Genomic DNA, 28,000 nt, shown 5'->3' with positions numbered 1-28,000 from the left:
AGAGCTTGTATAATATGATAAATGAACTAGACCTAACAGACATTTGTAGAGCATTATACCCCAAAACAGCAGGATATACATTCTTTTCAAATGCTCATAGATCTTTCTCCAGGATAGACCATATGTTGGGTCACAAGACAAGTCTTAGTAAATTTTAAAAGGTTGAAATTATACAAAAACACTTTCTCCAATCATAATGGAATAAAGCTGGAAATAAATAAAGGATGGAAAAAGGGAAACTCATAAATATATGGTTAAACAACAGACTCAAATAATTGGTGGGTCAAAGAAGGAATTCAAGAGAACTCAGGAAATACCTTGAGACAAATGAAAATGAGAACACAACATATCAAAAACTATGGGACACCACAAAGGCACTGCTGAGAGGGAAACTTAGAGCCCTCAATGCTTACATTAAAAAAAAAAAATTCTGGGAAGTGACTGCAGCTCAAGTGATAGGGCCTCCACCTACTATATGGAAGTTTAGATCCCTGGGGCCTCTTGGTGATAAAGAAGTGAAAGCATGCCTGCACAGCGAGCTGGTGCCTACATGGCAAGCTGAGTGCCTGCACAGTGAGCTGAGTGCCCTCATGGTGAGCCAAGTGCCCATGTGAGCACCCACACAAGTGCCTGCATGGTGAGCCAAGTGCCTGCACGACAAACTGGCTGCCCACACAGCAAACTAAGTGCCTGTATAGTGAGCTGAGTGCCCATGTGATGAGCCAGTGCCAGTGCAAGCGAGTCATGCAGGAAGATGATGATGCAACAAAAGAGAGACGAAGGGGAGAGTCAAGGTGAAGCGCAGCAAAGACCAGGAACTGAGGTGGTACAGTTGACAGGGAACCTCTCTCCACATGAGAGGTCCTCAGGATCAAATCCTGGTGAACCCCAGAGGAGAAAGATGAGAAGATAAAAAGAGAAATAGATAAAGAAGATCACATGGTGAATGGATACAGACAGCAAAAACAGCAGAGCAGGGGAGGGTGAGAGGGAGGGGGAGGGGGAAAATAATGCTAACATTGAAGCTCTAACTGCACGCCTGAAAGAACTAGGAAAAGAACAACAAACTAATCCCAAACCAAGCCGATAGAACCAACGAAAACAAAAGTTGGTTCTTCTTTGAGAAGATCAACAAAATCGACAAACCCTTAGCTAAACTGACAAAACAAAAAAGAGAAAAGATGCAAATAAATAAAATCAGAAATGAGAGGGGGTACATTACCACTGATCCCACAGAAATGAGAGAGCTCATTACAGGATACTATGAACAACTGTATACCAAAAAACTAGACAATGTAGACAAGATAGAAAAAGTCCTAGTGTTGAGGAATAAAAAGCAAAACCTTGCAAAAATATCTAACAAGTCACTTGCTGAGACCAGCTCAGCAATAGGTCTGCATGAAGGGAAGGTGATACAGAACTGAAGAAATAAAAGGACAGAAAGAAAGACACAAGAGAGGAAACAAAGATGGGACCAGGGGGCTTCACAGTTTCTGAAACTGAGAGCCTCAACCCTAGTTTCCACATTGCATTTATTTAGAAACTAATAATCAGCTGTTTGCTATCAGAACTGCAACATCATCTACAATAACAGGAAGCAACTGCAACATCTACAATAACAAGAAGCAACTGCAACATTTACACTAACAGGAAGCAACTGCAACATTTACAATAACAGGAAGCAGCAAATAGGGAACAAGTAAGCCAGTCTCCCACAACAGTCACTCCTGCCCCCGCTTCTGTGGTTTGGCCTGTGAGGGCATGGCCTTGCAGGAAAATATCAAATAAATAACTCCTGCCCCCTGTTTCTGTAAATCAGCCTGTGAAAACATGGCCTAGGAGGAAGATATCAAATGAGTGACTTCACCAACCCACCCACCCCCACCTCTGTAACCCCCCTGCTTGCAAAATTTTGCCTAGCAACGCGTTAGCCAATGAATTATGCTGATCCCGCCTGAAATCCTATATAAACATATGAAAACTGAAAAATGGGGCTCAGAATTTGGAGATTAACTCTCCTCTGGGCCTGCACGTAATAAATCTGTTCCTCCACTTCTCCTGAGAGCTGGTTTTGGGTCTTTCTGTGGTTCAGAACTCCTGGCTTTGCTGCAACATTTGGTTCCCTGACCGGGAAATCCAGCCGAGCTGGCCCTTTCAGCCTTGGCTTTAGGACTGGCGGGCGCGGCTGGCAGAGATCTCCACACAAACAAGGCGACGCCACCTGTCCCCTTGACAGGGCCTTCTTTAGGGAAAGGATCCCTGTGGGCTGCTTCCTCCATCCTGGCCTGACTCCGGTGGAGAGGTGGATTGAACATCAGGAAACATCAGAAAGGTAAAGCCCCAGGGTTCTGAGTCCCAGTCAGGCCCGTCTCCAGACGGAAGGGGAGACTGATCCCCTCCCAAAATCTCGAGATTTGAGATTCCAGGATAGGGCAGTCCCTTGGGTGGGACTGTGTAACCTCTGAGTGATTGAGTGAGCAGAGGCTTGCCTCTGCTGATCCAGTTTGTGGCTCCAGGGCCTGCGCTACAGAGTCCGAGTGGGCCCCAACCTGCACTCCGTGGCTACGTCATATGGCATAACGGCTAACTCTACAAGACAAGCCTAATTTCTCGAGAGAAACTTGAACAGGTGGGCATCTGAGTGGCCTTGTGAGGGGTCCCCCTCCTTTGTCGTGCAACACCGGTTCAGGGATGGGATCGTCACAGTCCAAACACACAGTCTTACAGTGTATGTTATAAAACTTCAAGAAAGGTTTTTCCAGAGATTATAGCATCCGTATATCCCCCGGAACTCTCCAGACCTTGTGGGAGTTGGAGTGGCTCACGTTTGGTGTAGACTGGGCCTCAGAAGGAACCTTAAATGTAACCAAGGTTCATGCAGTTTGGCAGGCAGTCACTGAAGCCCACGGCCATCCTGATCAGTTTCCCTCTATCAATTCCTGGTTAAAAATTGCACAAACCCTGCCCCATTTAGGTTCAATTCTGTGTTGAAGGAAGGGTCAGAGCAGGGTCCGAGTAGCTCAGATGGCCAGACCTTGAAAGCCTATTATTCTACAAGGACCTCCGGAGGAAGGCACTTTACCCCACCGTATGTTCCAGTCGTTCCAGGGCATCTACCGGACCCGGAGCCTCCGCAGGCAGATCTCCCAGAGACTCCTCCACCTTCAGTCTCCCAGGGCCATCAGCCTCCCCTGAGGGGGATCCGGAGACCCCTTTGGCAAGAAGACTTCGGTCCACACAGCCTGCACTTTAGATGCCTGTCCATGAGTCACAGAGCCCAGCCCAGATCTGTGCAGACGGGACTGCCCAACCCTGAAGGCCAGTCCTGTTTTATCAGCCTCTCACAATTGCAGATCCTTTAAACTGGAAGCACCACACCCTTCACATTCAGAAAAACCTCAGGCTCTTATCGACCTCCTGGAGTCCATTTTCCAAACCCACCGCCCCACTTGGGCTGATTGCCGCCAACTCCTAATGCTGTTCAATACCGAGGAGAGACGCCAGATCCTCACGGAGGCCAGAAAGTGGCTGTGAGAACAGGCCCGGCAGGTGTCTTGGAGCCACAGGAATGGACCCAAGAGGTGGCACCGGAAGCCCAGCTGGCCTGGGACTTTAACACAGATCAGGGGCGGCTGCCCCTCAGCGGTATCAAGAAGAGCCCTCTTCAGAGGGTGTGGGAAGGAGCGAGGCGCCCACGAACAGGTCCAGAACGGCCCTGTCACTCAAAAGCCTGAAAAATCTCTGGAAAGTTTTTATAAGCAACTTTACGAAACCTTCAAAATTTACATCCCCTTCGAACCAGAAGCCCCAGAAAGCCAGAGAATGGTCAACGCAGCTTTCGTCATCCAGGCGGCACCGGACATCAAACAAAACTGCTGCGGAGAAAATAAAAAGCAAATGAAACATCAGGTCTCCCTGTTAGCAGCAGCCTTAATAATCCAGAACCAACCAATCGAAAAAGACCACCCCAAAAAGGGGGAACACTTCACCCTGAAACCCTCAGCTGCTGCCAGTACCGCCTGGGGCCGCCTGGTTTATGTGCTGGATTTAAAGGACTCAATTAACTTGGACTCAGCTCCCGCAGAGCTTAAAACAAAAACAAAAACAACCCCCTCAACACCTCTTTTCCTAAATCCTGCCACTTTCCTGCCAACCAAAAGAGGAACTCCTGGGTGCAACTGCGCAAAAGTGACAAGAAGTTGTGTACCGGCCGCCCCGGCCTCCAGGATGGACCACTTCCTTGCCCAGATCAAACCCTGTTCACAAAGAGCAGCAGTTTTGTCAGAAATGAGAAGAGGCTTACTAAGTGCGCAATCGCTGCAGCTACATAAGCAGTGAAGGCGGCTCCCCTACCTGGGGGGAGGGGGGCGGGGTCTGCACAGCAAGCAGAACTCTGGGCACTGATTCAAACCCTACAACTGGTCACTGGGCAAACGGTGAACATTTGCACTAACTCTGAATATGCATTCACTGCTGTACATATCCATGGAGCAATTTATAAGGAGAGGGGACTCCTAACTGCAGGGGGAAAAAAGAAAAATCTTCAACTGCTGAAAATGGTCTGGAGGCCAAGCAAGGTTGCCGTCATGCACTGTCAGGAGCATCAAAAAAAAGGATGCAGTTGCTGGGGAAAATGCACTGGCCGATGGGGCAGCTCGACAGGCAACCAAGAGGGCCCTCGAGCTGCAGCCCCACCACTGGTGCCTCACCTGCCCCTTTTAAAACAATGCATTAAAAGGCTGAACTGTACCCGGGGTAGCAGGAGTGGGCAAGGAACAGGAGGGACACCAGACCCCAGAGGGGGCTGGCTACTCCCAGATGGCCGGGTCTTCAGCCCAGAGGGGGCCGCCTACACCCTTGTCCAACAATACCACCAGCTCACCCACTTAAAAAAAAAACTGCTTTAAAGGCCCTGCTCAGAAAATATTGCTACATTGCCCGGATGACCTCGCTCTGCACCACTGTTGGGAGCCGGTGCCAAACCTATGCTGAGAGCAACCCTTCCCAGGATCCCCAGCCGCGGCCACATACAACACACAGGAACTGCCCCTTTTAAAAACTTAACAACAGACTTTGCAGAAGTGAAACCGGGTCAAAGGTATAGGTGCTTATTAGTAATAATGTGCACCTCCTTGGGCTGGGTCAAGACCTTTCCCACCTACACTGAAAAACAAGAAAAATAACTAAAGCTTTGCCCTGAAAAAAATAATTCCCCAGCACGGGATACATTTATCCATAAACAGCAACAATAGCCCAGCTCTCCTGTTAGTCGTTGCCCAAGAACTAGCAAAATATTTGGAATTAAGTAAAAACTCCACACAGCATATAGGCCCCAAAGCTCAGGAAAAGTAAAATGCATAAATCAAACCCTCAAAACCACCCTAGCTGAGTTCTGTAAAAATAAAAAAAAATTTTTAAACTGGCCTCCCATGAGTAAATCTATTCCCATTAGCCCTTCATGAAATCAAACTGCACCCCTAGACCTCAGCCTTTTCATCTTTTAAAGTTCTGTTTAAACAACCACCCCCAATTATTCAAACCTTCAAGGAAAATCTGACTCCTAAGAGAAACTAGTCAGGATTCCATCCTCCAGCAGTTGGAAAAAACCCTAGCCCAAATACACAAAAATGTCCTGTCTTGGGATTCCATCCCATTAGGAAACCTAATTTGGGTTAAAAAAAAAAAAAAAGTAATTTTATAACAGGAAAACTTGTTGGCAGCCAGCCCCCCCCCCGCCAACTTATTTCTAAAAGACTGTTACTAGTATTGCATGCCACTAGGTATTTAAAATTTTTTTAAAGTTATAATTGCATATAACCAAACTGAATTATTTTGACAAGTTTACTTAGTTTTAATGATAATTATATGTTGTAAGAGATTTGCTTGGAAACAGTTTCCAAAATCATTTTGGTAACTTATGTATGTAGGGTGTATAGAATGTGTTTTTATTATTACAGAAACAGAAAATAATTTTGTCCTAAAATAAATGGTTATTAAAAAAGAGTAAAATATTGAACAAAACCTGAATGAATACAGAAAGTACAGAAGGTTTGTAAAAAAGGGATTTTTTATAGTTAAAGTTAAGTAAAATTTTATGGGTCTATCTATAAAATTTTAAAAGCTTTAGTATCAAATAGTATACTGATGCAAAGTTAAAATTTTGTTCTTTCTCTCTTAGTGTAACAAAATTTCTCAAGTCTTTAGTCTGTTTTGGTAAAAGTTCATAAGACTTTTTCTCCTGAATAATCAGCATACCAAAAAAGTTTATTGTATCAAAATAGCTTCTTATACTTTAATCTTATCATTTCCTTGGTTTTCTAAAAAAAAAAAAAAAACAAGTCTCATCTCTTTTTGAGGAACATAATGTTCAAACCTGCTTTCTCAAAATCAGATCCTGAAAAATATCTTTTCATTTAAAACTATTGCAAAAGATTTATTCTTTTCCTTTAATATGTTATAAATTGAATGGAAACTGTTTAAAAGTGTTATAAAATTTTAAAAATTATTTAACCCTCTGTTAAAGTTGTATAAGTAAAAAGTTCATATGAATACTTAAAGAGTATATGAAATTCCCAGAAATCTACGAATGTTTCAGCATAATATTAAACGGAAGTACAATGTTGTTAATCATGGTTGTAATTATTTGATAGTATGTATCACAAAAACTGAAAAAGAGCCCCTCCAACCTACCTGGATGGGCCCACATATTGTTATCCTTGTAACCCCAACTGCTCTCAAAGTTTCAGGTATTGGCCCTTGGAGTCATCATACTAGAGTTAAAAGGGCACACTCCAACAAGAAACAAAACAACTGGACAGCTCACCCCACACTTGACTGTCCCTTGAAAATCCAAATTGCCCAGAGCCACTAAGAATCGCCATCACCTAACTAGATGGGCTCCCATTTTCTTTGGTTCCTACTCCTCTTTGGACTGCTCAGCTTGCTGTTTGGGACTGGACTGGCAGCTACAGCTCCCAAAAACTGGACACTAACCTTAATAGTGTACTTGTGTCTTGTAAAATGCTTTACTACCTTAAGTTGTTTTTCCACTTAGCATGAGTGACACCCTATAAAAAGTATATAGGGGCATCAAAGGGGGGATTGTTGAGGAATAAAAAGCATAACCTTGCAAAAATATCTAACAAGTCACTCCTGCCCCCTCTTATGTGTATCGGCCTATGAGGGCATGGCCTTGCAGGAGAATACCAAATAAATAACTCCTGTCCCCTGTTTCTGTAAATCAGCCTGTGAAAACATGGCCTAGTAGGATGATATCAAACAAGTGACTTCCCCCCTCGCTGCTTCTGTAAATCAGCCCACAACCTTGCAGCTGCATTCTGCCTCTGTAACTCCCCTGCTTGCAAAATTTCGCCTAGCAACACGTTAGCCAATGAACAAAAGTTATGCTGATCCCACCTGAAATCCTATATAAACCTATGAAAATGGAAAAACAGGGTTCAGTATTTGGAGATTAACTCTCCTCTGGGCCCACATATAAATCTGCTCCTCCACTTCTCCTGAGAGGCAGTTTGGGTCTTTCTGCGGTTCAGAACTCCTGGCTTTGCTGCAGCACTAGAATCAAACCAACAATCTACACCGACCCTAGAAGAAATAGAAGACCTCAACAGACCAATCACAAGTAAAAGAGATTGAAACAGTAATTTAAAACTTCTCAAAGATGAAAATCCCAGGACCAGATGGCTTCACAGGTGAATTCTACCAATCATTCAAAGACAATCTGGGAAGAATGTTGGACTGAACGAGAGGATGGAGCGGAGGCGGACCAGAGCCGCTGCTGGCATGGTAACCAGCGCGAGCTCGCCCGCCAGAAGAATATGAAAAAGCAGAGTGACTGGGTTAAGGAAAAGTGTGGAGATGATGGGCTTTCTGCAGCTGCTCGCAAGCAGAGGGACTCGGAGATCATGCAGCAGAAGCAGAAAAAGGCAGACGAGAAGAAGGAACCCAAGTAGCTTTGTGGCTTCGTGTCCAACCCTCTTGCCCTCCGCCTGTGTGCCTGCAGCCAGTCCCACCACCATCACATTTCCTCCTATAGTGCTCACAGGTCCCAACATCGATGGCATTCCCTTGCCCTGAGTCTGCAGCAGGTCACTCTTGTGCTTCCTTCCCCTCAGGTAGCCTCTCTCCCCCTGGACCACTCCTGGGTGTGAGGGGTTTACCCCTTCCCAGTGTTTTTTATTCCTGTGGGTTCACCCCAAAGTATTAAAATTAGTTTTGTAAAAAACAAAACAAAACAAAAACAATCTGGGAAGTGGATGTGACTCAAGTGATTGGACTCCCACCTACCACTTGGGAGGCCCTGGGTTCAGTTCCTGGTGCCTCCTGGAGAAGACAAGCAAGGCAGCAAGCTGGTGTGATGGGCTGGCACAGTGAACTGATGCAACAAGATGAAGCAACGAGAGACACAAAGAGGAATCACAACGAGAGAGACAAAGTAGGGAGTGGAGGTGGCTCAGGCGATTGAGCACCTCTCTCCCACGTGAGAGGTCCCAGGTTCAGTTCCCAGTGCATCCTAAAGAGAAGATGAACAGACACAGCAAATGGACACAGAGAGCAGACAGGGAGTGCAAACAACAAGGTGGGAGAATAAATAAAATAAATCTTTTAAAAAATTAAAAAAACAATCTAATACCAATCTTGCTCAAGTGCTTCAAAACAGTTGAGCAGGAAAGAATGCTACCAGACTCATTTTATGAAGCCAACATCACCCTAATACCAAAAGGAGATAAAAAATACTATGAAAATAGAAAAATTACAGGCCAATATCCCTAATAAATATAGATGTTAAAACCTTCAACAAAATACTTGCAAACTGAATCCAAAGCACATTAAAAGAATTTTACACCACAATCAAGTGGGTTTTAGCCCAGGTATACAAGGGTGGCTCAACAAAAAAAAAATCCATTACTGTAATAACCACATTAATAAATTGAAGAACAAAAATCACATCTTCTCTTTTCTGTATCCTCTCCATTGGTGCAGAAAAAGGTGTTTGACAAAATATAGCATCATTTCTTGATAGAAACACTCCAAGAGATAGGAATAGAAGGAAGCTTTCTCAATATGGTAAAGTGCATATATGAAAAACCTACAACTAGCATTGTACTCAATGGTGAAAGCTTTCCTCCTGAGATCGGGAGTAAGACAAAGATGCCCACTGTCACCACTGTTATTCAATATTGTGCTAGAAGTTCTAGCTAAAACAATTAGACTAGATAAATAAATAAAAGACACCCATATAGGAAAGGAAGAAGCACAAATTTCACTATTTGCTGATGATATGATCCTACCTCTAAAAAATCCTGAAAATTTCACAAAAAAGCTAGTAGAACTAATAGATAAGTTCATCAAAGTGGCAGGATACAAGATTAATAAAAAAAAATTATTTCTATACACTACTGATGCACAATCTGAGGAGGAAACCAGAAAAAAAATCCATTTATAATAGCAGCCAAAAGAATCAAATATTTAGGAATAAACTTAACCAAAATATAAAGGATCTATATTCAGAAAACTACAAAACATTTCTAAAAGAAACCAAGGAAGACTTAAATAAATGGAAGGACCTTCCATGTTCACAGACTAGAAGACTAAATAATGTATGATGATAATAATGTATCAATATCATTAAGATGGCATCCTTTCTTGATAAAATACCATTTGACATTGTTAAGAGGTCAAAGATGAAAACAACCCGGTGTCCATCAACTGACTAATGGATAAACAAATTATGGTGTATACACACAATGGAATAGCATGCAGGTGTAAAAAAAAATGAAGTCATGAAGCATACGACAACACGGATGAACCTAGAGGACATTATGTTGAATGAAGCAAATTGGACACAAAAGGACAAATACTGTATGATTGTGCTATAATGAACTAAATATATTGTGTAAATTAATGGAATTAATAATTAGAATATAGGTCATCAGAAAATAGAATGAGGGTAGAGAATAGCAAGCTGAGGGTTAATCTGTGCAGAATTGGTAAAAAAGGTCATTTGTAAATCTTTGGAAGAAATGGTGAAAGCACATCATAGTGTTTGTAACTAGCACTGCTATTATATGACAGTGGTTGAAAGGGAGAGTCAATTTTTACTGACAGCTGCATTTCTGGTAGTGGTGGGGGGAATGGGATTGCCAGCAAGGGTCTAGGCCGCTGGAGAGTCTAATCCGATGGAAATCGGAGCCATCGGAACAGCCATGACTATTGGCAAGAGCAGCAAGATGCTGCAGCACATTAACTACAGAATGAGGTGCATTCTGCAAGATGGCCGTATCTTCATTAGCACCTTGATCCTCTGTGACTGTGATGAGTACAGAAAGATCAAGCCAAAGAACTCAAATCAAGCAGAAAAGGAAGAGAAGTGTGTCCTTGGACTGGTGCTCCTGCGAAGGGAGAACCTGTTCTCAGTGACAATAGAGGGACCTCTTCCCAGAGATACTGGCATTGCCCAAGTGCCACTTGCCAGAGCTGCTGGAGGCCCAGGGATTGGTAGAGCAGCTGGCAGAGGTATCCCAGCTGGTGTTCCCAGGCCCCAGGATCCTGCAGGATTTGCAGGGCCAGTCCGTGGGGTTTGTGGGCCATCCCAACAGGTAATGACACCACAGGGAAGAAGCAGTGGTTCAGCCACTGCTGCTGCTGCCACAGCCGGTATTACAGGAGCCCCAACCCAGTATACACCAGGCTATGGGGGTCCTCCCCCACCTATGGGCCGAGGAGCACCCCCTCCAGGCATGATGGGCCCACCTCCTGGAATGGGGCCTTCCATGGGTCCCCCAGTGGGGACTCCCCCTGGATGAGGAACTCCAATGGGCGTGCCCCCTCCAGGAATGCGGCCCCCTCCCCGGGTTATGCGGGGGCCCCCTCCCCCGGGAATGCGCCTACCAAGGCCCTAGACTCATCTTGGCCCTCCTCAGCTCCCTGAGAAGCTCCCTGTTTGCAAAAAAATAAAAGAAAAAAAGGTAAAGTCTAAGGACATGTATATTACTAGAAGGAAAGCTCAAAAATGTACTATGAAACTATATAACAGAGAAACTCATGTGAAATATGAATATGGGTAATTTGCACATACGATTGTTTTTTTTTAAATTTAAACACAAATAAACTAGAGTGATGGAAACAGAATAGCAGCTATCTACAGCAGAGGAAGCATAGTGAGATTGAGAGGTGATGAGGTTTGGTTTTGTTTTGTTTTTAAGATTTTTTTTTAATTTCTCTCCCCTCCCCCCACCCCAGTTGTCTGCTCTCTGTGTCCATTCGCTGTGTGTTCTTCTGTGACCGCTTCTATCCTTATCAGCAGCATGGGAATCTGTGTTTCTTTTTGTTACATCATCTTGTTGTGTCAGCTCTGTGTGTGTGTGGCACCATTCTTGGACAGGCTGTACTATCTTTCGCACTGGGTGGCTCTCCTTACGGGGCACACTCCTTGCACGTGGGGCTCCCCTATGCACTCTCCACGCATCAGCACTGTGAATGGGCCAGCTCCATATGGGTCAAGGAGGCCCAGGGTTTGAACCGTGGACCTCCCATGTGGTAGGCAGACGCCCTATCCATTGGGCCAAGTCTACTTCCCTGATGAGGTTTTTTTGTTTATTATTATTATTACTGGAATAATGAAAATGCTCTAATAATGACTAAAGTGAGGAATACACCAAATACCACTGATTATACACTTTGGATGGATTTATGCTTTATTAAGATTTATTTTTAATTTTATTTATTTCTCTCTCCTTCCCACCTCCACCCCGGTTGTCTGTTCTCTGTTCTATTTGCTGTGTGTTCTTCTTTGTCTGCTTCTGTTGTTGTCAGCAGCACAGGAATCTGTGTTTCTTTTCGTTGCATCATCTTGTTGTGTCAGCTCTCCGTGTGTGTGGCGCCATTTCTGGGCAGACTGAACTTTCTTTCACGCTGGGCAGCTCTCCTTACGGGGCGCACTCCTTGCACGTGGGGCTCCCTTACAGGGGGGATACCCCTGCGTGGCATGGCACTCCTTGCGCACATCAGCACTGTGTGTGGGCCAGCTCCACAGAGGTCAACATCACCTTCATACCAATGCCAAATAAAGATACCACAAGAAAATTACAAATCAATATCTCTTTTTATTATAAAGGCAAAAATCCTGAACCAAACATTACCAAACTGAATCCAACAGCACATTAAAAGAATTATGCATCACAATCAAGTGGGATTTATCCCAAGTATGCAAAGGTAGTTCAATATAAGAAAACCAATTAATGTAATACACCACATTAACAGAAAGAAGGAAAAAAGCACATAATGATCTCAATTGAAGCAGAAGTGATTTGACAATGCTGCTAAAATAAATCAAAGAAGACTTAAATACATATGAGGACATTCCATGTTCATGGATTCGCAGACTTAACATTGTTAAGCTGTCAGTTCTACCCAAAGAAATGTACAGATTCAATGCAATCCCAATCAAAATTCCAACAACCTTCTTTGCAAAAAAGGAAAATACAATAATCAAATGATTCCAAACAAATGGGCATGGCTCTGTGCCAATAAAACTTTATTTACGGATACTGAAATTTGGAGGAAAAAAAAATGTGTATAGAAGGGTTAGGGGACCAAAATAGCCAAAGCCATCTTCAAAAAGAAAAACAAAGTTGGAGAGGGAGCAGATGTGGCTCAAGTGATAGAGCTTCTGCCTACCATATAGGAGGACCTGGGTTCGATTCATGGGGCCTCCTAGTGAAAAAGAAGTAGAGAAAGCATGCCCATATGTCAAGCCAGTGCTCACACAAGTGTCCACGTGGTAAGCCAGTGCCTGCACGAGTACCCATGTGAGTGCCTGCGTGGTGAGCCAGTGGCCCGCACAAGTGAGTCACAGAGCAAGATGATGACGCATCAAAAGAGAGACAAGGGGAAAGTCAAGGTGAAGCACATCAGAAACCAGGAAGTGAGGTGGCACAATTGATAGGGAACCTCTCCCCATCAGAGGTCTCTAGGATTGAATCCCAAGGAATCTAGAGGAGAAAAAATGAGAAGAGAAGACAACACAGACAGCAGAAACAGCAGGGCAAGGGGAGAGGAGAAAATAAATAAATAAATAAATCTTTGAAAAACAAAAAACAAAGTTGGAGGACTCACACTTCCCAATCTTAAAACTTATTACAAAGCCACAGTAATCAAAACACTATGGTACTGGCACAAGGACAGACATATAGACCAATGGAATTGAACTGAGAGCTCAGAAATCAACCCTCACTTTATGGCTAACTGGCTTTTGACAAAGTGGCAAAGACTACTCAATTGGAAAAGAACAGTCTCTTCAACAAATAGTGCTGGAAAAACTGGAAAATGTAGGAAGGTAGACCCATACCTTACACCATATTAAAAAATCAACTCAGAATGGATAAAAGACCTACTTATGAGCCAGAACAATAAAATTCTTAGAAGAAAACATAGGGAAGCATCTCCAGGACCTAGAGATAGGCAATGGGTTCTTAGATTTTACACCCAAAGCACAAGCAACAAAAGAAAAAAATAGAAAAAATTGAGACCTCATTGAAATAAAAACTTTTGTAACTTAGAGGACTTTAATCATGAAAGTGAAATGACAATGTATACACAATGGGAGAAAATATTTGGAAACCATATATATAATAACGTTTTAGTATCAAGGATATATAAAGAAAAACCTTTAACTTAACAACAAAAAGACAAACGACCCAATTAAAAAATGGGCAAAAGACATGAAATGACATTTCTCAAAAAAAGATATACAAATGGCCAAAGAGGACATGAAAAGATCCTCAACATCATTAGCCATCAGGTAAATGAAAATCAAAACCACAATAAGGGGAAGCACATGTGGCTCAAACAATTGGGCACCTGCTTCCTGGCACCTCCTAAAGAAGTCGAGCAGATGCCAAAACGAACAGATACTGCAACCAGCAAGACACCACAACCAGAAAGACCCCACAACGAGCAGTTTGCCACAACAAGCATACAACACAACCAGCAGGGAGCAGAAGTGGCTCAAGCAGTTGGGCATTCACCTCCCACATGGGAGGTCTTAGATTTGGTTCCCAGTGCCTCCTAAAGAAGATGAGCAGACAGATGAGGGAGCCATTGGGAGGGGGAGGGGTTAAAAATAATAAACAAAAAATTTAAAAATAAAAACCACAATAAGTAACCATTTCATACCTACTAGAATGGCTACAATTTAAAAAATAGAAAATTACAAGTCTTGGAAAAGATGTAGAGAAATAGAAACACTCATTCATTGCTGGTGGGAATATAAAATGGTGCAGCACTGAGGAAGACATTTGGCAGTTACTCAGAAAGTTAAGTATAGGGAAGCGGACTTGGCCCAGTGGTTAGGGCGTCCGTCTACCACATGGGAGGCCCGCGATTCAAACCCCAGGCCTCCGTGACCCATGTGGAGCTGGCCCACGCGCAGTGCTAATGCACGCAAGGAGTGCCCTGCCATGCAGGGGTGCCCCCTGCGTAGGGGAGCTCCATGCACAAGGAGTGTGCCCGGTAAGGAGAGCCACCCAGTGTGAAAGAAAGTTCAGCCTGCCCAGGAATAGCGCCACACACACGGAGAGTTGACGCAGCAAGATGACGCAACAAAAAGAGACACAGATTCCCGTGCCACTGACAACAACAGAAGTGGACAAAGAAGAACACGCAGCAAATGGACACAGAGAACAAACAACTGGGGCAGGGCAGGGGGGAAGGGGAGAGAAATAAATAAAATAAATCTTAAAAAAAAAACAAATAAAGTAAATGAAGTTCTGATACATGCTACTACATGGATGAACCTTGAAATCATTATGTTGAGTGAAATAAGCCAGACACAAAAAGACAAGTATTGAATGATCCCGCTTATATGAAATAGCAAGAATAAGCAAATCCATAGAGACAGAAAGCAGAGTAGAGATTACCAGGGGCTGGAGGGAGGGAAAATAGAGAGTTATTGCTTAACGGTATAGTTTCTGTTTGGGGTCATGAAAAAAAATCTAAAAATTGCAAACAACCTGTGATGGTTAGGCTAATGTATCAAATCAGCCAGGTAAGAGTGCCCAGTTATTTGGTCAAGCAAGCACTGGGCTAATTGTAATAAAAGGGCATTTCATGGACTTTAATCAATAGTGAGATGATTGCATAGATGTATCTTGTTAGAGGTTTGCAAAAATTAACAAGCTGTAGCTCAGACTCCCCTGAAATGCACTAGGGAAAGGCTAACCCCACCCCCCATAAGCCTACGTGTCCAAGGGCAGGGCGCTTCCCTCACAGATTAAATAAAGAAACCACAGAGACAGGAGTAAAGGAAAATGGAAACCTTCCCTACCTACATATCAGAGGGAGATAAAATTCCTACAGAACAAAGAAACCTTTATTCCTGCAACATTCCAAGAAACCATAACTCCCTAACCCACTATCTTCTAGTCACTATCAGGAAAAGTTCCACCTCTAAGGGCTTCCCGTTGACCCCTGCACTTCACCAGGACCCTCGGCCCCCTCCCACCAACTATCATTTCCCCGCCTAGAAAAGTTCTGTGTAAATTCAAGTCCCCCACTTCCAGGAGGGGGCTGAAGTCTCTCTTCAGACCCCACCATGCTATCTATAGTCAATCAGTCTCCGCATCCCAGTAAGCACCGTTTTTCTCCAACACATCTACCATCAACTAAGGAGATTGTGTCAGCAACGAGTGACATCTCATCCAATCAGCTGAAGGCCTTAGAAGGGGAAGAGATTTCAGCATGTTAGAAAGAAATCTTCTTCTGGAAGAAAAAAAGGCTCATCCGATTGTGGAGAAGAAAAGAATTTACTCTCAATCTTGCAAGTAGGGACGCACAACCAGAAAATATGGCTGGCACCCTGAACAAAGAAAAATGGCACAATTTATACCCCTAAGCCTAGCACACAAACCCTTCTTCTGTTTCTCCATAGATTGGGTATCTAAGAATTTACAGCCTATCCGAGAAGATCTAACTTTCCCACGCAAAATTTTGTGATTAACCGCTTCCCCCATCACATTCCAACCATTTTAGTTTTTACTCGCTCCCCTTTGCCAAATAAGGAATGGAATTTAGTGCCAAATTGGTATTGACTTAGCTCTTTCTTTTTTTTTTTTTTTTTTTTTTTTAAAGATTTATCTTTATTTATTTAATTCCCCTCCCTTCCCCTGGTTGTCTGTTTTCTGTGTCTTTTTGCTGCGTCTTGTTTTCTTTTGTCCGCTTCTGTTGTCGTCAGCGGCACGGGAAGTGTGGGCGGCGCCATTCCTCGGCAGGCTGCTCCCTCCTTTGCGCTGGGCGGCTCTCCTTATGGGTGCACTCCTTGCGCGTGGGGCTCCCCTACGCGGGGGACACCCCTGTGTAGCACAGCACTCCTTGCGCGCATCAGCACTGCGCATGGGCCAGCTCCACACGGGTCAAGGAGGCCCGGGGCTTGAACCACGGACCTCCCATGTGGTAGACGGACGCCCTAACCACTGGGCCAAAGTCCGTTTCCCGACTTAGCTCTTTCTTGAGCATCTTTTTTTATTGTCTATAAGACTGGCTTAAGCTGGTTTCCTTTTGTTCCTGCTTAACCCGGGAGTGGGAGACTGAAGCAGTATGCTGCCAGGTTACATTAGTCAATATTTTCTTCCTTTATGTGAAAACTAAACTAATCTTCGTTTCTTACAAGCATTCAGAGAGAATTCTCATGTCTACTTTAGTCAGCTAGCATCTCCTGGGAACTCATCAAGGACCTTCATTGGAACTCCTGGTTTGCAGCCCACTCTGAAGAAGTTGGACTTGTGTATCCCCATGGTTGCATGAGACAATTTTACAAAATCTCAGACTATTTACAGTTATCTCCTGTCAGTTCTGTTTCCCTAGAGAACCCGGACTAATATAGCTTGGTACCAGGAGTGGTTCTTGAGAAACAAAATCTTAAAAACGGGATTTCTGAATTGGTTTTTGGATTTTTGCAATTGGCTCTCTACTCTGATTAGATTCAAGGGCACTAATGACTCCCTTTCCAAAAATCAAGAGGCCACTGACAGTCCATGGCATGAATTGGTGTATTAGTCTGCCAAAGAGGAACTGATGCAAAGTACCAAAAATCTGTTGGCTTTTATACAGGGTATTTATTTGGGGTAAAAGCTTACAGTTACAAGGCTCTAAAGAGTCCAACTCAAGGTTGTTTCCTCACCAAACTTAGTTGCCACATGTTGAAGCAAGATGGTTCAGCCTTCCCATCTGGACTTCCTTTTTCTCAGCTTCAGGCTGGCATAGTGCTTGTCTCTCAGGGCTTCCTCTCTCTCCTGGCATAGGGCTCATTTCTTTTCAGGCCTTCTTTATCAGGCTTGGCTCTCTTCCCAAGGTCAGCTGCAAACTATCAGGCGAATAGCTCTTCTCTCCCCAGGGCCCCAGGATCAAACATGGCAGAGCTGTCTCTCTTCCCATGTGTCTTCTTGGGTGAATGTCCATTTATATCAGCCCACCAAGGGGGTGAGGACTCAAACTGAATTACATCTTTACTGACACAGCCCAATCAGAAGCCCTAAACTGATTTTACCAAGTAAACTTAATCAGCGGCCCCTCACAGAATTTAATACAATCAAAGGGTATCATACCCAGAAGGATAGATTAATTTGTAAACATAATCTTTCTCTTTTTGGGATTCACAAAAATAATCTCAAACTGTCACAGTTGGCAATAGAAATATACAGAATATCACCACTGGATACGACTACTTCCATGCTTACAAGAGGCAAGGATCTGGCACACCGGCGATCCGGAGCCACAGAGCTGGTCTCACCTCTGACTTGAAAGGTGTGGCCAGGAGCTGAGGACCCACTAGGCAGGTCGTACAGCTATCAAAGGAAAATAGTAACCATGGTGCTCAATAGTTTGGATAAGATGATTCAACTCCAGAAAAACACTGCCACCATCAGGAATATCTGTGTTTTGGCTCATGTTGACCAAGAAAAAACTACCCTGGCTGACTGTCTTTTATCTAACAATGGAATCATTTCCAACTGCATGGCAGGCAAGTTAAGGTATATGCACAGTTAGAGAAGATGAACAGATTCGAGGCCTCACTATGAAATCCAGTATTATTTCACTACATTATCCAAAAAATAATCTCTTATCAGAGTCAGGCTGTCCAGGCTTGGATGCAGGTGGGAACCTCTGACTGGCCTGAGGGCAGAAGAACTGACACTCTACACCTGACCCCCTTCCATTCAGGTGATTGTATGGATCTCTTCACAAGGAAAGTCAGGAGCCTTAGGGCTTTGCTGGGTCAGCCTTAGTGCTCTTTTCCTAGAAGGATCTTTGTTCTGCCCCTTGGCCAGTGTATTGGATTTGGAGTCTTACTTACTTAACTCTGGGTTGCCTTGATCAGCACCAGTTTGCCATCTCCAAACCAGAATGCTCTTTTAACAGTAACACTTCTAGGAATTTATCTGATCGAAGTAGTCTTATAACTGTGTGAGATATATGTTCCTTGATAGTTATGAAAAAAGTCTGTATTAGTGAAAAAAATGCCAATAACCTAAATGACTGTTAGAAGGAGAATGGTTAAATAAACATACATCCATACTATGAAATGCTATGTAACTGTTAAAACAACTGTGTTTGATCTATACGTATATGTATTTATATAGAAAAAATATATTGAGACAAAAAAGTTGCAGAGTATTTTTGTAAAGGTTGGATTTGTTTCGGTAATGAAAATATATTATGTATGCAGATAAAGGTACTGGAAGGTACATATCAAACTCTTAAGAGTAGTTGTCTTCAGTGGCTGAATTATGGGGAAACTTGCACTCTTCAATATCAGATTTTTTTGTACTGTTTATTTTATATGAAATGTTAATTTCTTATAATTAGAAGAAGATTTAAAAGTTGTATTTCATTTCCCTAAAAAAAGAGGCAAGGTGAAAGTGTTTTTAACACCTTAACAGAATCTTGTGAAGTTAAAAGGTACAATGTGTTGACTGGCTATTCCTTTTTTTCCCAATAATATGCGATTTTTTTTGTCTTTATTTATTTTTTTAATATTACATTCAGAAAATATGAGGTCCCCATATACTCCCTACCCCCTCCCCCCACTCCTCCCCCATAACAACAATCTCCTCTATCATCATGAGACATTAATTGCATTTGGTGAATACATCTCTGAGCACCGCTGCACCTCATGGTCAATGGTCCACATCCTGGCCCACACTCTCGGCTATTCCTAAATATGCTGGATACAATTACGAAAGAAAGGAATGAGCTGAAGACTTCAAATTTGCAACTTAAGCACCACATGAATGATGTGAAAGTTTCTATGTGTGCTCTGAAAGAAAATCTTGTTTCGTGAAGCCACAGACTCGAGATCTCTGAAAACCAGACTCAGAGTCTCATTGTATAGGTAATAGAGTTGCAATAGAAACTAAAATTTCTACCTTGCAGGGTGTCTGCTGTTAAAGTAAGGGCATTAATTGGAAAAGAGTGGAAACCTGAGGATTGGGATGGAGACATATTGGTTGATGATGGTGTCAGTGGAAACACTGAAACCCTAAATTCTGCTGAGACTTTGCCAGATAAACCTGTAATGGTCTAACCTGTGAAGACCACCCAAAGTCAAGCTTGCATCACCCAACCTCCAGTCTGCCCAAAGGAGTCCAGATCATCTTCCTGCCCTGAGGCAGGAACCACCCAACCTTAAGCCTGTACTACCCAATCTCCAGCCTGACCCAAGGAGTTCACTTCCTCCCTGCACAAGAAACCATCACCCAACCTCCATCCTGCCCTGAGGAGTCTGCCATCCAAACCTGCCTGAAGAGATTAATCCTGTCTCACCAGATGAAACTGCAAGGGAATGCCCTGAGGTAATTAGGTTGCAAAACACTTCTAATGCTTCTCCTTATCCACCCCCACCACCCCTCTATTCTTGCAGGCCTATAACTAGACTAAAATCACAAGCCCCCAAAGGTTAAGTACAAAGTGTGATCCATGAGGAAGTACACTGTACTCTAAAGAACTGCATGAGTTTTCCAATTTATATGGACAGAAATCATATAGCAGCCTCTATAGGCTGCAGAGGCTGCTACATCCACCAGGAGGTTATGAAATAGCTTGTTACTCACCAGAAAGAGCAGGGCAGGAACAAGTCAGTCCAGATCTCAATAACAAAACAGGGTGGGCAGCTTTTGTGTTTTCTGTGACTAGGAAGTGGAGCTGGGGCCCAGGGCCCCATATGGGCCAGAGTTTGCAGGTTTGAACTTCCCTCAAAACCAAAGAAAATTTGGGTTTCTCATTAGTTTGACCAGATATGGGGCAAAAAGGAGAAGAGAGAGGTATGAGGCTTGAAAGCTATCAATCACGTCACACATCAAAAAAGCTATCAATCACGTCACACATCAATATCATCCTGATATTTGACTGATGGCTGAAATGTTCCATGTTTCATTTAATTGAATTTTAATTTGGCACAATGTATATTTAATGAGTCATGTACCTGAGTCGCAGAGCATTATAAATAGTTCCTGGTGCATGTGAATCCAATCACCTTGAGGAAAGCCAGGAAAACACTCAATGGGAGTCCAGGACATTTTCTCAAATATCCTGGTTATAGTATTTAGTATAAGAGTTATCTCATTTGTTGGGTTATTTGTATAACCTGGCCTGTGTTGTATATCTATATGCAGCAAGAAATCCCTTTACAGGAATAAACCCTCCCTGGATAAACAATAAAAGTCCTAAACCAGATGCTTATCAGCTACCATGGCCTCCAGGGAGCATTGTCCTTCAGTGAAAGCTTCCAGAGCATCAATTGTTTCCTACCTGTATTCAGAGAGTATTTTTAGACATTTCTTGGTAGGCATCAACCCTGTGATTTTTTGGGAGGCATTGTGTGTGCCTAAGACAGTGCCTGTGGTTCCCAAGATGGTGAACACAGTTAAGTGCAATTGACAGAAAAAGAGCACATCTGTGTCAAGAAATGCCAAGGCAGATGAAAGTTTTGTTGAGTGACTTGTTCAAGAACCCAGCATTGTTTATTTTGAGAAGTGAGAAGAGTGCCTTGGTCACTGTTTTAGTTTGCTAAAAGCTACTGGGAGCAGTATACCAGAAATGAATTGGTTTTTATAATGGGAATTTATGAGGTTAAAAGCTTACAATTCTGAGGTTGTTAAAATGTCCAAATCAAGGCACCGGCAGATATGCTGTCTCACTGAAAGTCAGCTGCTGGAGATCCTGGACTCCTGCCACGTAGCAAGACACAAAGGCAGTTCTGCTAGTCTGAGTCTCTGCCTTCTCCTTCAGGCTTACGTCTTTGTCTCTCTCTCCCCTCTCCGCAGGGTCTCCTCTCTTTGACCCTCTTGGTGGCCTCTTTTTGTGCCTCTGTGCTCTGCTGATTCTAGCCTCCAGCCTCAGGAACCTCTCTCTCAACCACTAGGGTTTTCTCTATCTCTGAGGCTTTCTCTCTGTGTGTCTCTGTGCTTTCAGTCCTCCATTTATAAAGGACTCCAGTAAGAGGCCCAAGAGGGATGTGGACGTGGCGCAACTGATAGAATATCCACCTACCATATGGGAGAGTCCAGGGTTTGATACCCAGGGCCTCCTGACCATGTGGTGAGGTGGCCCATGCCGCATGCAAGGAGGGCCATGCCACACAGGGATGCCCCTGCATGGTGCAAGTAGAGCCACCCTGCATGAAAAAAGCGCAGCCCACCCAAGAGTGGTGCTGCACACATGGAGAGCTGACACAGCAAGATGGCATAACAAAAAAAGAAACTCAGTTTCCCAGTGCCACCGAGGGAGCAAGCAGACACAGAAGAACACACAACAAATGGACACAGAAAGCAGACAATTGCGGGGGTGGAGAGGAGAGAAATAAATAAAATAAATCTTTTTAAAAAAGAAAGGAAAGAGGCCCAAGACACACCCTGGGTCGCACCTCACTGAAGCAATCCAATCAAAGCCCCTCCAACTGAATCCAATCCAATCAAATGGTCCCACATCCACAGGAATGGATTAGCTCCAAGAACAGTCATGTCAGTAATGTCTGGAACTCCAGAAGGGATAACAAGAGTATTGGTGAGGCCTTGTTAGTGGTTTCAGCAGTGCCATGTCAGGTGGGATAGGCAAGTATTATGCCCATGTAAGTGTCTACCATGGGTCAGAGCATGGCAAATAGCCCTCGAATCAGGAAGCAGCAACCCTATAAAGTTCATTTGCCATTGGCTGTAGGTATGGGCCCCCCAGGTTATGATGCCTCATCAATTATATTACCATGTGGTATGTGTTCCCACATAAGGTGCATTAGTTAGTGACAATGTTAGCTATGATAGAGAAGTCTCTTGCATTCTTTCCAGCTTTTAAAGCAGATGCCCATCAGTGTCCTGATGTTTCATGGACCCATGAAGGTTAGTTGTATCATATCTGAAATTGTGCCAGTATGTATCTCAGAAATTTGAGCCAATTTATCTACTTGCACATTGAAATTAGCCTCTATAGTTTGAGATTCCATATCCAGTGGTTCTTATACTTTTTTGTTCTAAGGACCCTTTTGCCAGTCAGGTGAAAAACCACAGATCCCTTACTAAGTCCACACCATATGGTGTATTATTTAATAAATATATCACACCCACACCAACATATCACCACAAGAATAATAGTTTTTTGAACTTCAATTTAAGCTCACAGACCCCTTATTAGGAACCCCTCGTGGTAAGTGGATGTGGCTCAAGTGTCCGCCTACCATATAGGAGGTCCAGGGTTCAAACCCAGGGCCTCCTGTCCTGTGTGGTGAGCTGGCCCACATGCAGTGCTGCTGCACGCAAGGAGTGCCATGCCACACAGGGGTGTCCCCCATGTAGAGGAGCCCCACGTGCAAGGAGGCGCCCCACAAGGATAGCTGCCCCGCAAGAAAAGCGCAGCCCACACAGGAGTGGCACTGAACACACAGAGAGCTAATGCAGCAAGATGACGTAACAAAAAAGAGACACAGATTCCTGGTGCCGCCAAGAAGGCAAGCAGATACAAAAGAACACACAGCAAATGGACACAAGACAGCAGACAATGGGGGGTGGGGATAGGGGGGTGTGGAAGGGGAGAGAAATAAATAAAAATAAATCTTTAAAAAAAAAGAACCCCTCATATATACAAAGACATGTGTGACCTTGATTTATATTTTTAGTATCTGTGAGGTAAGAAATTCCCAAATTGTTTACCTCAAAGGGCAAAACCTAGATAGCTAGACCAGGAAGCAGATTTGGCTCAACTGATAGAGCATCCGCCTACCATATAGGAGGTCCAGGGTTCAAACCCAGGGCCTCCTGACCCATGTGGTGAGCTGGCCTGCACGCAGTGCTGATGCGTGCAAGGAGTGCCATGCCACGCAGGGGTGTCCCCCGCATAGGGGAGCCCCACGCACAAAGAGTGCACCCTGCAAGGAAAGCCACCCCATATGAAAAAGTGCAGCCTGTCCAGGAGTGGCACCAAACACACATGGAGAGCTGACAACAAGATGATGCAAAAAAAAGAGACACAGATTCTTGGTGCCGCTGACAAGAATGAAAGCAGACACAGAAAAACACACAGCAAATGGACACAGAGAGCAGACAGTGGGGGGGGGAGAGGAGAGAAATAAATAAAACAAAATAAAATCTAAAAAAATAGATAGCTAGACCACTGGCACCAGCCCATGAGTCTGTACAATGTGCAGATAAGGCCGATTGTTGGCCAGGATATCCTCTAGTACTAGGATGACTGCCTAGTACTAGGATGATCACCCATTTGCACTGTTCTTGAGTCCAGTTCTTGATCTGGGATGTCTCTGTTAGAGAACAGAAGCAAGTCTCCAGCAAGCTCCATCAAATGTGATGGTGGCATTGATACTTGTAAGGTATATTTATCTCATTTCCTGGTCACATAGTTGATCCCAAGGTGCTCTCCAGGTTGCTAATGGGTCTAGGAAAAGGTAATCTCCCCCATTACCATAGCATTGGTCAAGAGACTTAACAGGGAAAGCCATTTCCTCCTGCAGCAAGAATGTACCAGAAGGCCACGTCTGGCACTATGCTATAAGTACCATTTCTACATTAATAAGGAGGTCACTGTGGCCATGCTGATCCTGTGGGGGTGCTGCCTCCATGAAACAAGGTGTAAGAGCAACTGGGTGCAAAGGGTCACAGGTTTAGGACCACTGAGGGCCTCTGTCTCCAAAGCGGCCCAGGATGTGGCCAGCAGTTGATGTTCTAATGGTGTGCAGGGGCGGGTTGAGGAAGGCAGTTTCCTGCACCAGAAACGCAAATCAATTTATGTCCTCATGTGTGGTCTAGAGACTCCAAAAGGCATGAGAGAGTTATTAAAGGAGTCTTTGGGGGGTACTAACAGGTGTGCCTATTGTATTGCAATTTGGGCATAGAGGTTATAACCACAGGAGAAACTGGGTGACATGAAGGTCAGAGTGAGATGAAATTGTCCTCTATTTTATATCTTGCCATTTCCTATAAAATATAGGATGTCCTCCTTTTAAATTGGGTGGGGTCCCTAGGAAGGGGGGTTATTTGGATATTCATATCAATTAGGGCCATAAAGGTCTATTTGTTATGGAGAGACCAATATTTGCTATAGAGGGGTATATTCGTTTGCCAAAGGGGTGTAGATGCAAAGTACCAGAATTCTGTTGGCTTTTGTAAAGGGTATTTATTTGGAATAAAAGCTTACAGTTACAAGGCCCTTAAGAGTCCTCCTCAAGGCTGCTTTCTCGCCAAACTCAGTTGCCACATGTTGAAGTAAGATGGTTGCTGATCTCTTAGAGGGTTCAGCCTTCCCTCTGGCTTCCTCTCTTTCAGCTGCAAGCTGGCCTAGGGCTTCCTCTCTCTCCTGGCATAGGGCTTGTCTCCCAGGGCTTCCTCTCTCCTGCCACAGGACTTGTCTCCCAGGGCTTCCTCTCATGGCACAAGACTTGTCTCCCAGGGCTTCCTCTCTCTCCTGGCATAGGGCTTGTTTCTTCTGGGCCTTCTCAGTTGTTCTGGTCTCTTCCCAAGGTCAGCTGCAAACTATCAGGTGAATGGTTTATCTCTTCCCCAGGGCCCCAGGATCAAAAATGACAGCTTCCTCTTCCCATTTGTTGTCTCAAGTGAGTTTCTGTTTTATGTAAGACCCACCAAGGGGGTGGGGACTGAGTCAGGTCCTACTGATGTGGCCAAATCAAAGAAAACCCTCAAAGCAATCTTAACAGGTAATCTAATCAAGGGACCCTCACCTGAGTCCAATATAATCAAAGGGTATCACACTCAGAGGAATAAATTAATTTACAAACATAATCTTTCTCTTTTTTGGGATTCACAAACACAATCTCAAACTGTCACAAGGGACCAGGGAAGTGGAGGGGCAGTCATCCATGCCAAGTCCCCAGGGGGGTTGAGGTGGCTGCCATTGTCTCGGATCAGGGAAAGAAGCTGTGGGCCCTATACCCTGAGGGGGAAGAGTGGGATGTTGGGTCCATTGGTTGGCCTGCTGGAAAAGAACTTACAGCTTCTCAGGGGTTTTATTTTATTTATAAAGATTTATTTTTATTTATTTACTTTTTTTTTCCTCTCCTCTCCCCCCCTCCACCCCCACCCCCAGTTGTCTGCTCTCTATGTCCATTCACTGTGTGTTCTTCTGTGACCACTTCTATCCTTATCAGCAGCACCGGGAATCTGTGTTTCTTTTTGTTGCATCATCTTGTTGTGTCAGCTCTCCGTGTGTACAGTGCTATTCTTGGGCAGGTTGAATTTTCTTTCATGCTGGGTGGCTCTCCTTGTGTGTGGGGCTCCCCTACGCAGGGACACCCCTACGTGGCAGGGCACTCCTTGCGCACATCAGCACTGTGCGTGGGCCAGCTCCACACGGGTCAAGGAGGCCCGGGGTTTGAACCACAGACCTCCCATGTGGTAGGCGGACACCCTATCCATTGGGCCAAGTCCGCTTCCCTCTCAGGGGGTTTTATATGAAATCAGATGGTTGGGGAATCCCAAGTCTCATGCCTCCAGTATATTGGGTCTTTGGGTTGGAGTCCTGCCGTTGCGGACAGCCATTTAGGAAATTCTAAAATGGGGGCTAATTACTTTGGAAGTGTTTTATTTCCTTGATAGGCAAAAATTTGGGTTTCAGGTCATTCCTCATGGGCAAACAGTAATTCAGAGCCATCTAAGACTTGCTTGATAGCGGCTGCCTGGCTAGAGAGTGAGAGCAGAGCAGCCCTATAATTGGGGATTGCTCCTCTGTTGAATAATTGTCTCCTATCAGTGACAAAAGGAACTTGCTCCAAAATGTTACAATTGGTGGAGGAGGTGGAGACAGGGTAAGTGTGATGGTTAGGCCAATGTGTCAACTTGGCCAGGTAATTGTGCCATTTGTTTGGTCAAGCAAACACAATATTTATGGACTTTAGTCATCAGTGAGTTTATGGCATAGATGACTGATTACATCTACATCAACCAGGGAGATTGCCGTCACCAGTGAGTGACATTATATCCAATCAGGTGAATGCCTTAAAAGGTGAAGTGTTTTCAGCATTCAGAGAGAATTTCCCAGCTTGTCTTTGGACAGCCAACATCTGGGAGCTCATCAAGGACCTTCATCAGACCTTTATTCGAGCACCTGGTTTGCAGCCCGCCTGCAGAACCTGGACTCATGTGAGAGAATTTTATAAAATCTCATACTATTTACAGATATCTCCTGTTGATTCTGTTTCCCTAGAGAATTCTTACTAATACAGTAGGGAGGTGTTGGAGTTCTCTGTATGGGGTTTGGATTATTTTTGTAACTGTCCTATAAGTGTGAAAGTATTTCAAAATAAAAAGTAACTTGCTCCAGGCTGGTAAGAGCCTCTCACCCATTTGGGTGTTCAGCAAAGTGGTATACCCACTGAACTACACAGCAATTTTCCTCAATGATCGGCACCCCTCATCAAAGTGTGGGTGTTGATTACTGTGATGGGAGGGTGGGCTCTTTCCCAAGGCCATGATATACTCAGTGGAGGAGAGAGAGTATTAGAAGTTGATCCCGAGATCTTGGGGCAGGCAGATATACTCCAATAAATCTGATGAGTCCCTTAACAGATTATTGATCTGGGGGTGTTGAGCTATCTTGCCTTGTGGCATAACTCAGCAGTGGCCAGAGCAACTCAGAGCTTCTACCATAAAGGCATAGGAGCCTTTTCATTTTGTCGCATTTGTTTTGTTTTGAATTTTGTTTTGTTCAAACAAAATTCAAAATTTTGTTTTGAATTTTCAATCGGATCAAATCACAGCTCTTCCATTTCTGTTTCCTCCCCCACTAGTAAGGTATTTGAGGTGAGTACTGGGTGTATCTCAGGATAAGGAGGTGCCCTTTTCGCCCTGCTCGTATTTGTAGGCCTCTTTTTCCAGTGAGTGCCAATCAATATCAGATTAGAGGACCTCCCTCAACAAGTGTTGCTTTACTGGGTTTTGGGACCCAGGCTCAAATCAGGCTTGAATTAGCCCCTTGGTAAGCTGATAAGCCACTGTACTCAATAGGCCCCAGGGTCTTTGTTGATCTATTTTACACTTGTCCAACCAAGGGATGGCATACTCCAGCGTTTGAGGAGGAGCAGGAGTAAAGCATTGGAGACCACTTTCTATAAAGTACCAGGATCTTTTTTTTTTTTAACAGAGGCATGGACACTGCAGTAGAAAAGGCATTTTAAAACTTTCAGGGTCCTATTAAACTATCTGCCCTTTGGGATGAGAAGCATAACATATCACATGGTGACTATTTTTCCTCATATGAGCAACCACCTAAAGGGTCCCCCGCCCAATGCATCGCCTAGAAAACTGGAATTAACAGCTTGACTGATAGACTCCCAGCTGCAGCTATAAGGCATTCACACTGCCCAGAGCTAGTGCTTATGGAGACACATGACTCAATCTGAGAAATACAGATAGGTCCAGGTAGACAAATAGCCCAGGGCCACCTTAGGGACAGCCCCATACAAACACCAATTTTT

At 44.0% G+C, this 28,000-nt stretch overlaps 2 protein-coding genes across 3 annotated transcripts in view; one reads left to right on the top strand and one right to left on the bottom strand.

Moving 5' to 3' along the window:
* AGRP (agouti related neuropeptide) overlaps positions 1-28,000 on the bottom strand; it is an 81,538-nt gene that overhangs the window by 13,855 nt on the left and 39,683 nt on the right. The gene's annotated exons all lie outside the window — the stretch shown is intronic.
* Positions 10,224-10,939, top strand: LOC101446974 (small nuclear ribonucleoprotein-associated protein B-like). Its single transcript, XM_058279853.2, has one exon. The coding sequence runs from the start codon at positions 10,224-10,226 to the stop codon at positions 10,821-10,823; it is 600 nt and encodes a 199-aa protein (XP_058135836.1). The 3' UTR covers positions 10,824-10,939.

The sequence above is a fragment of the Dasypus novemcinctus genome, chromosome 18, assembly GCF_030445035.2.
Source record: "Dasypus novemcinctus isolate mDasNov1 chromosome 18, mDasNov1.1.hap2, whole genome shotgun sequence".
Taxonomy (NCBI): Eukaryota; Metazoa; Chordata; class Mammalia; order Cingulata; family Dasypodidae; genus Dasypus; species Dasypus novemcinctus.
The sequence above is the reverse complement of the archived record's forward strand: the minus strand, read 5'-3'. Positions and strand labels throughout refer to the sequence as shown.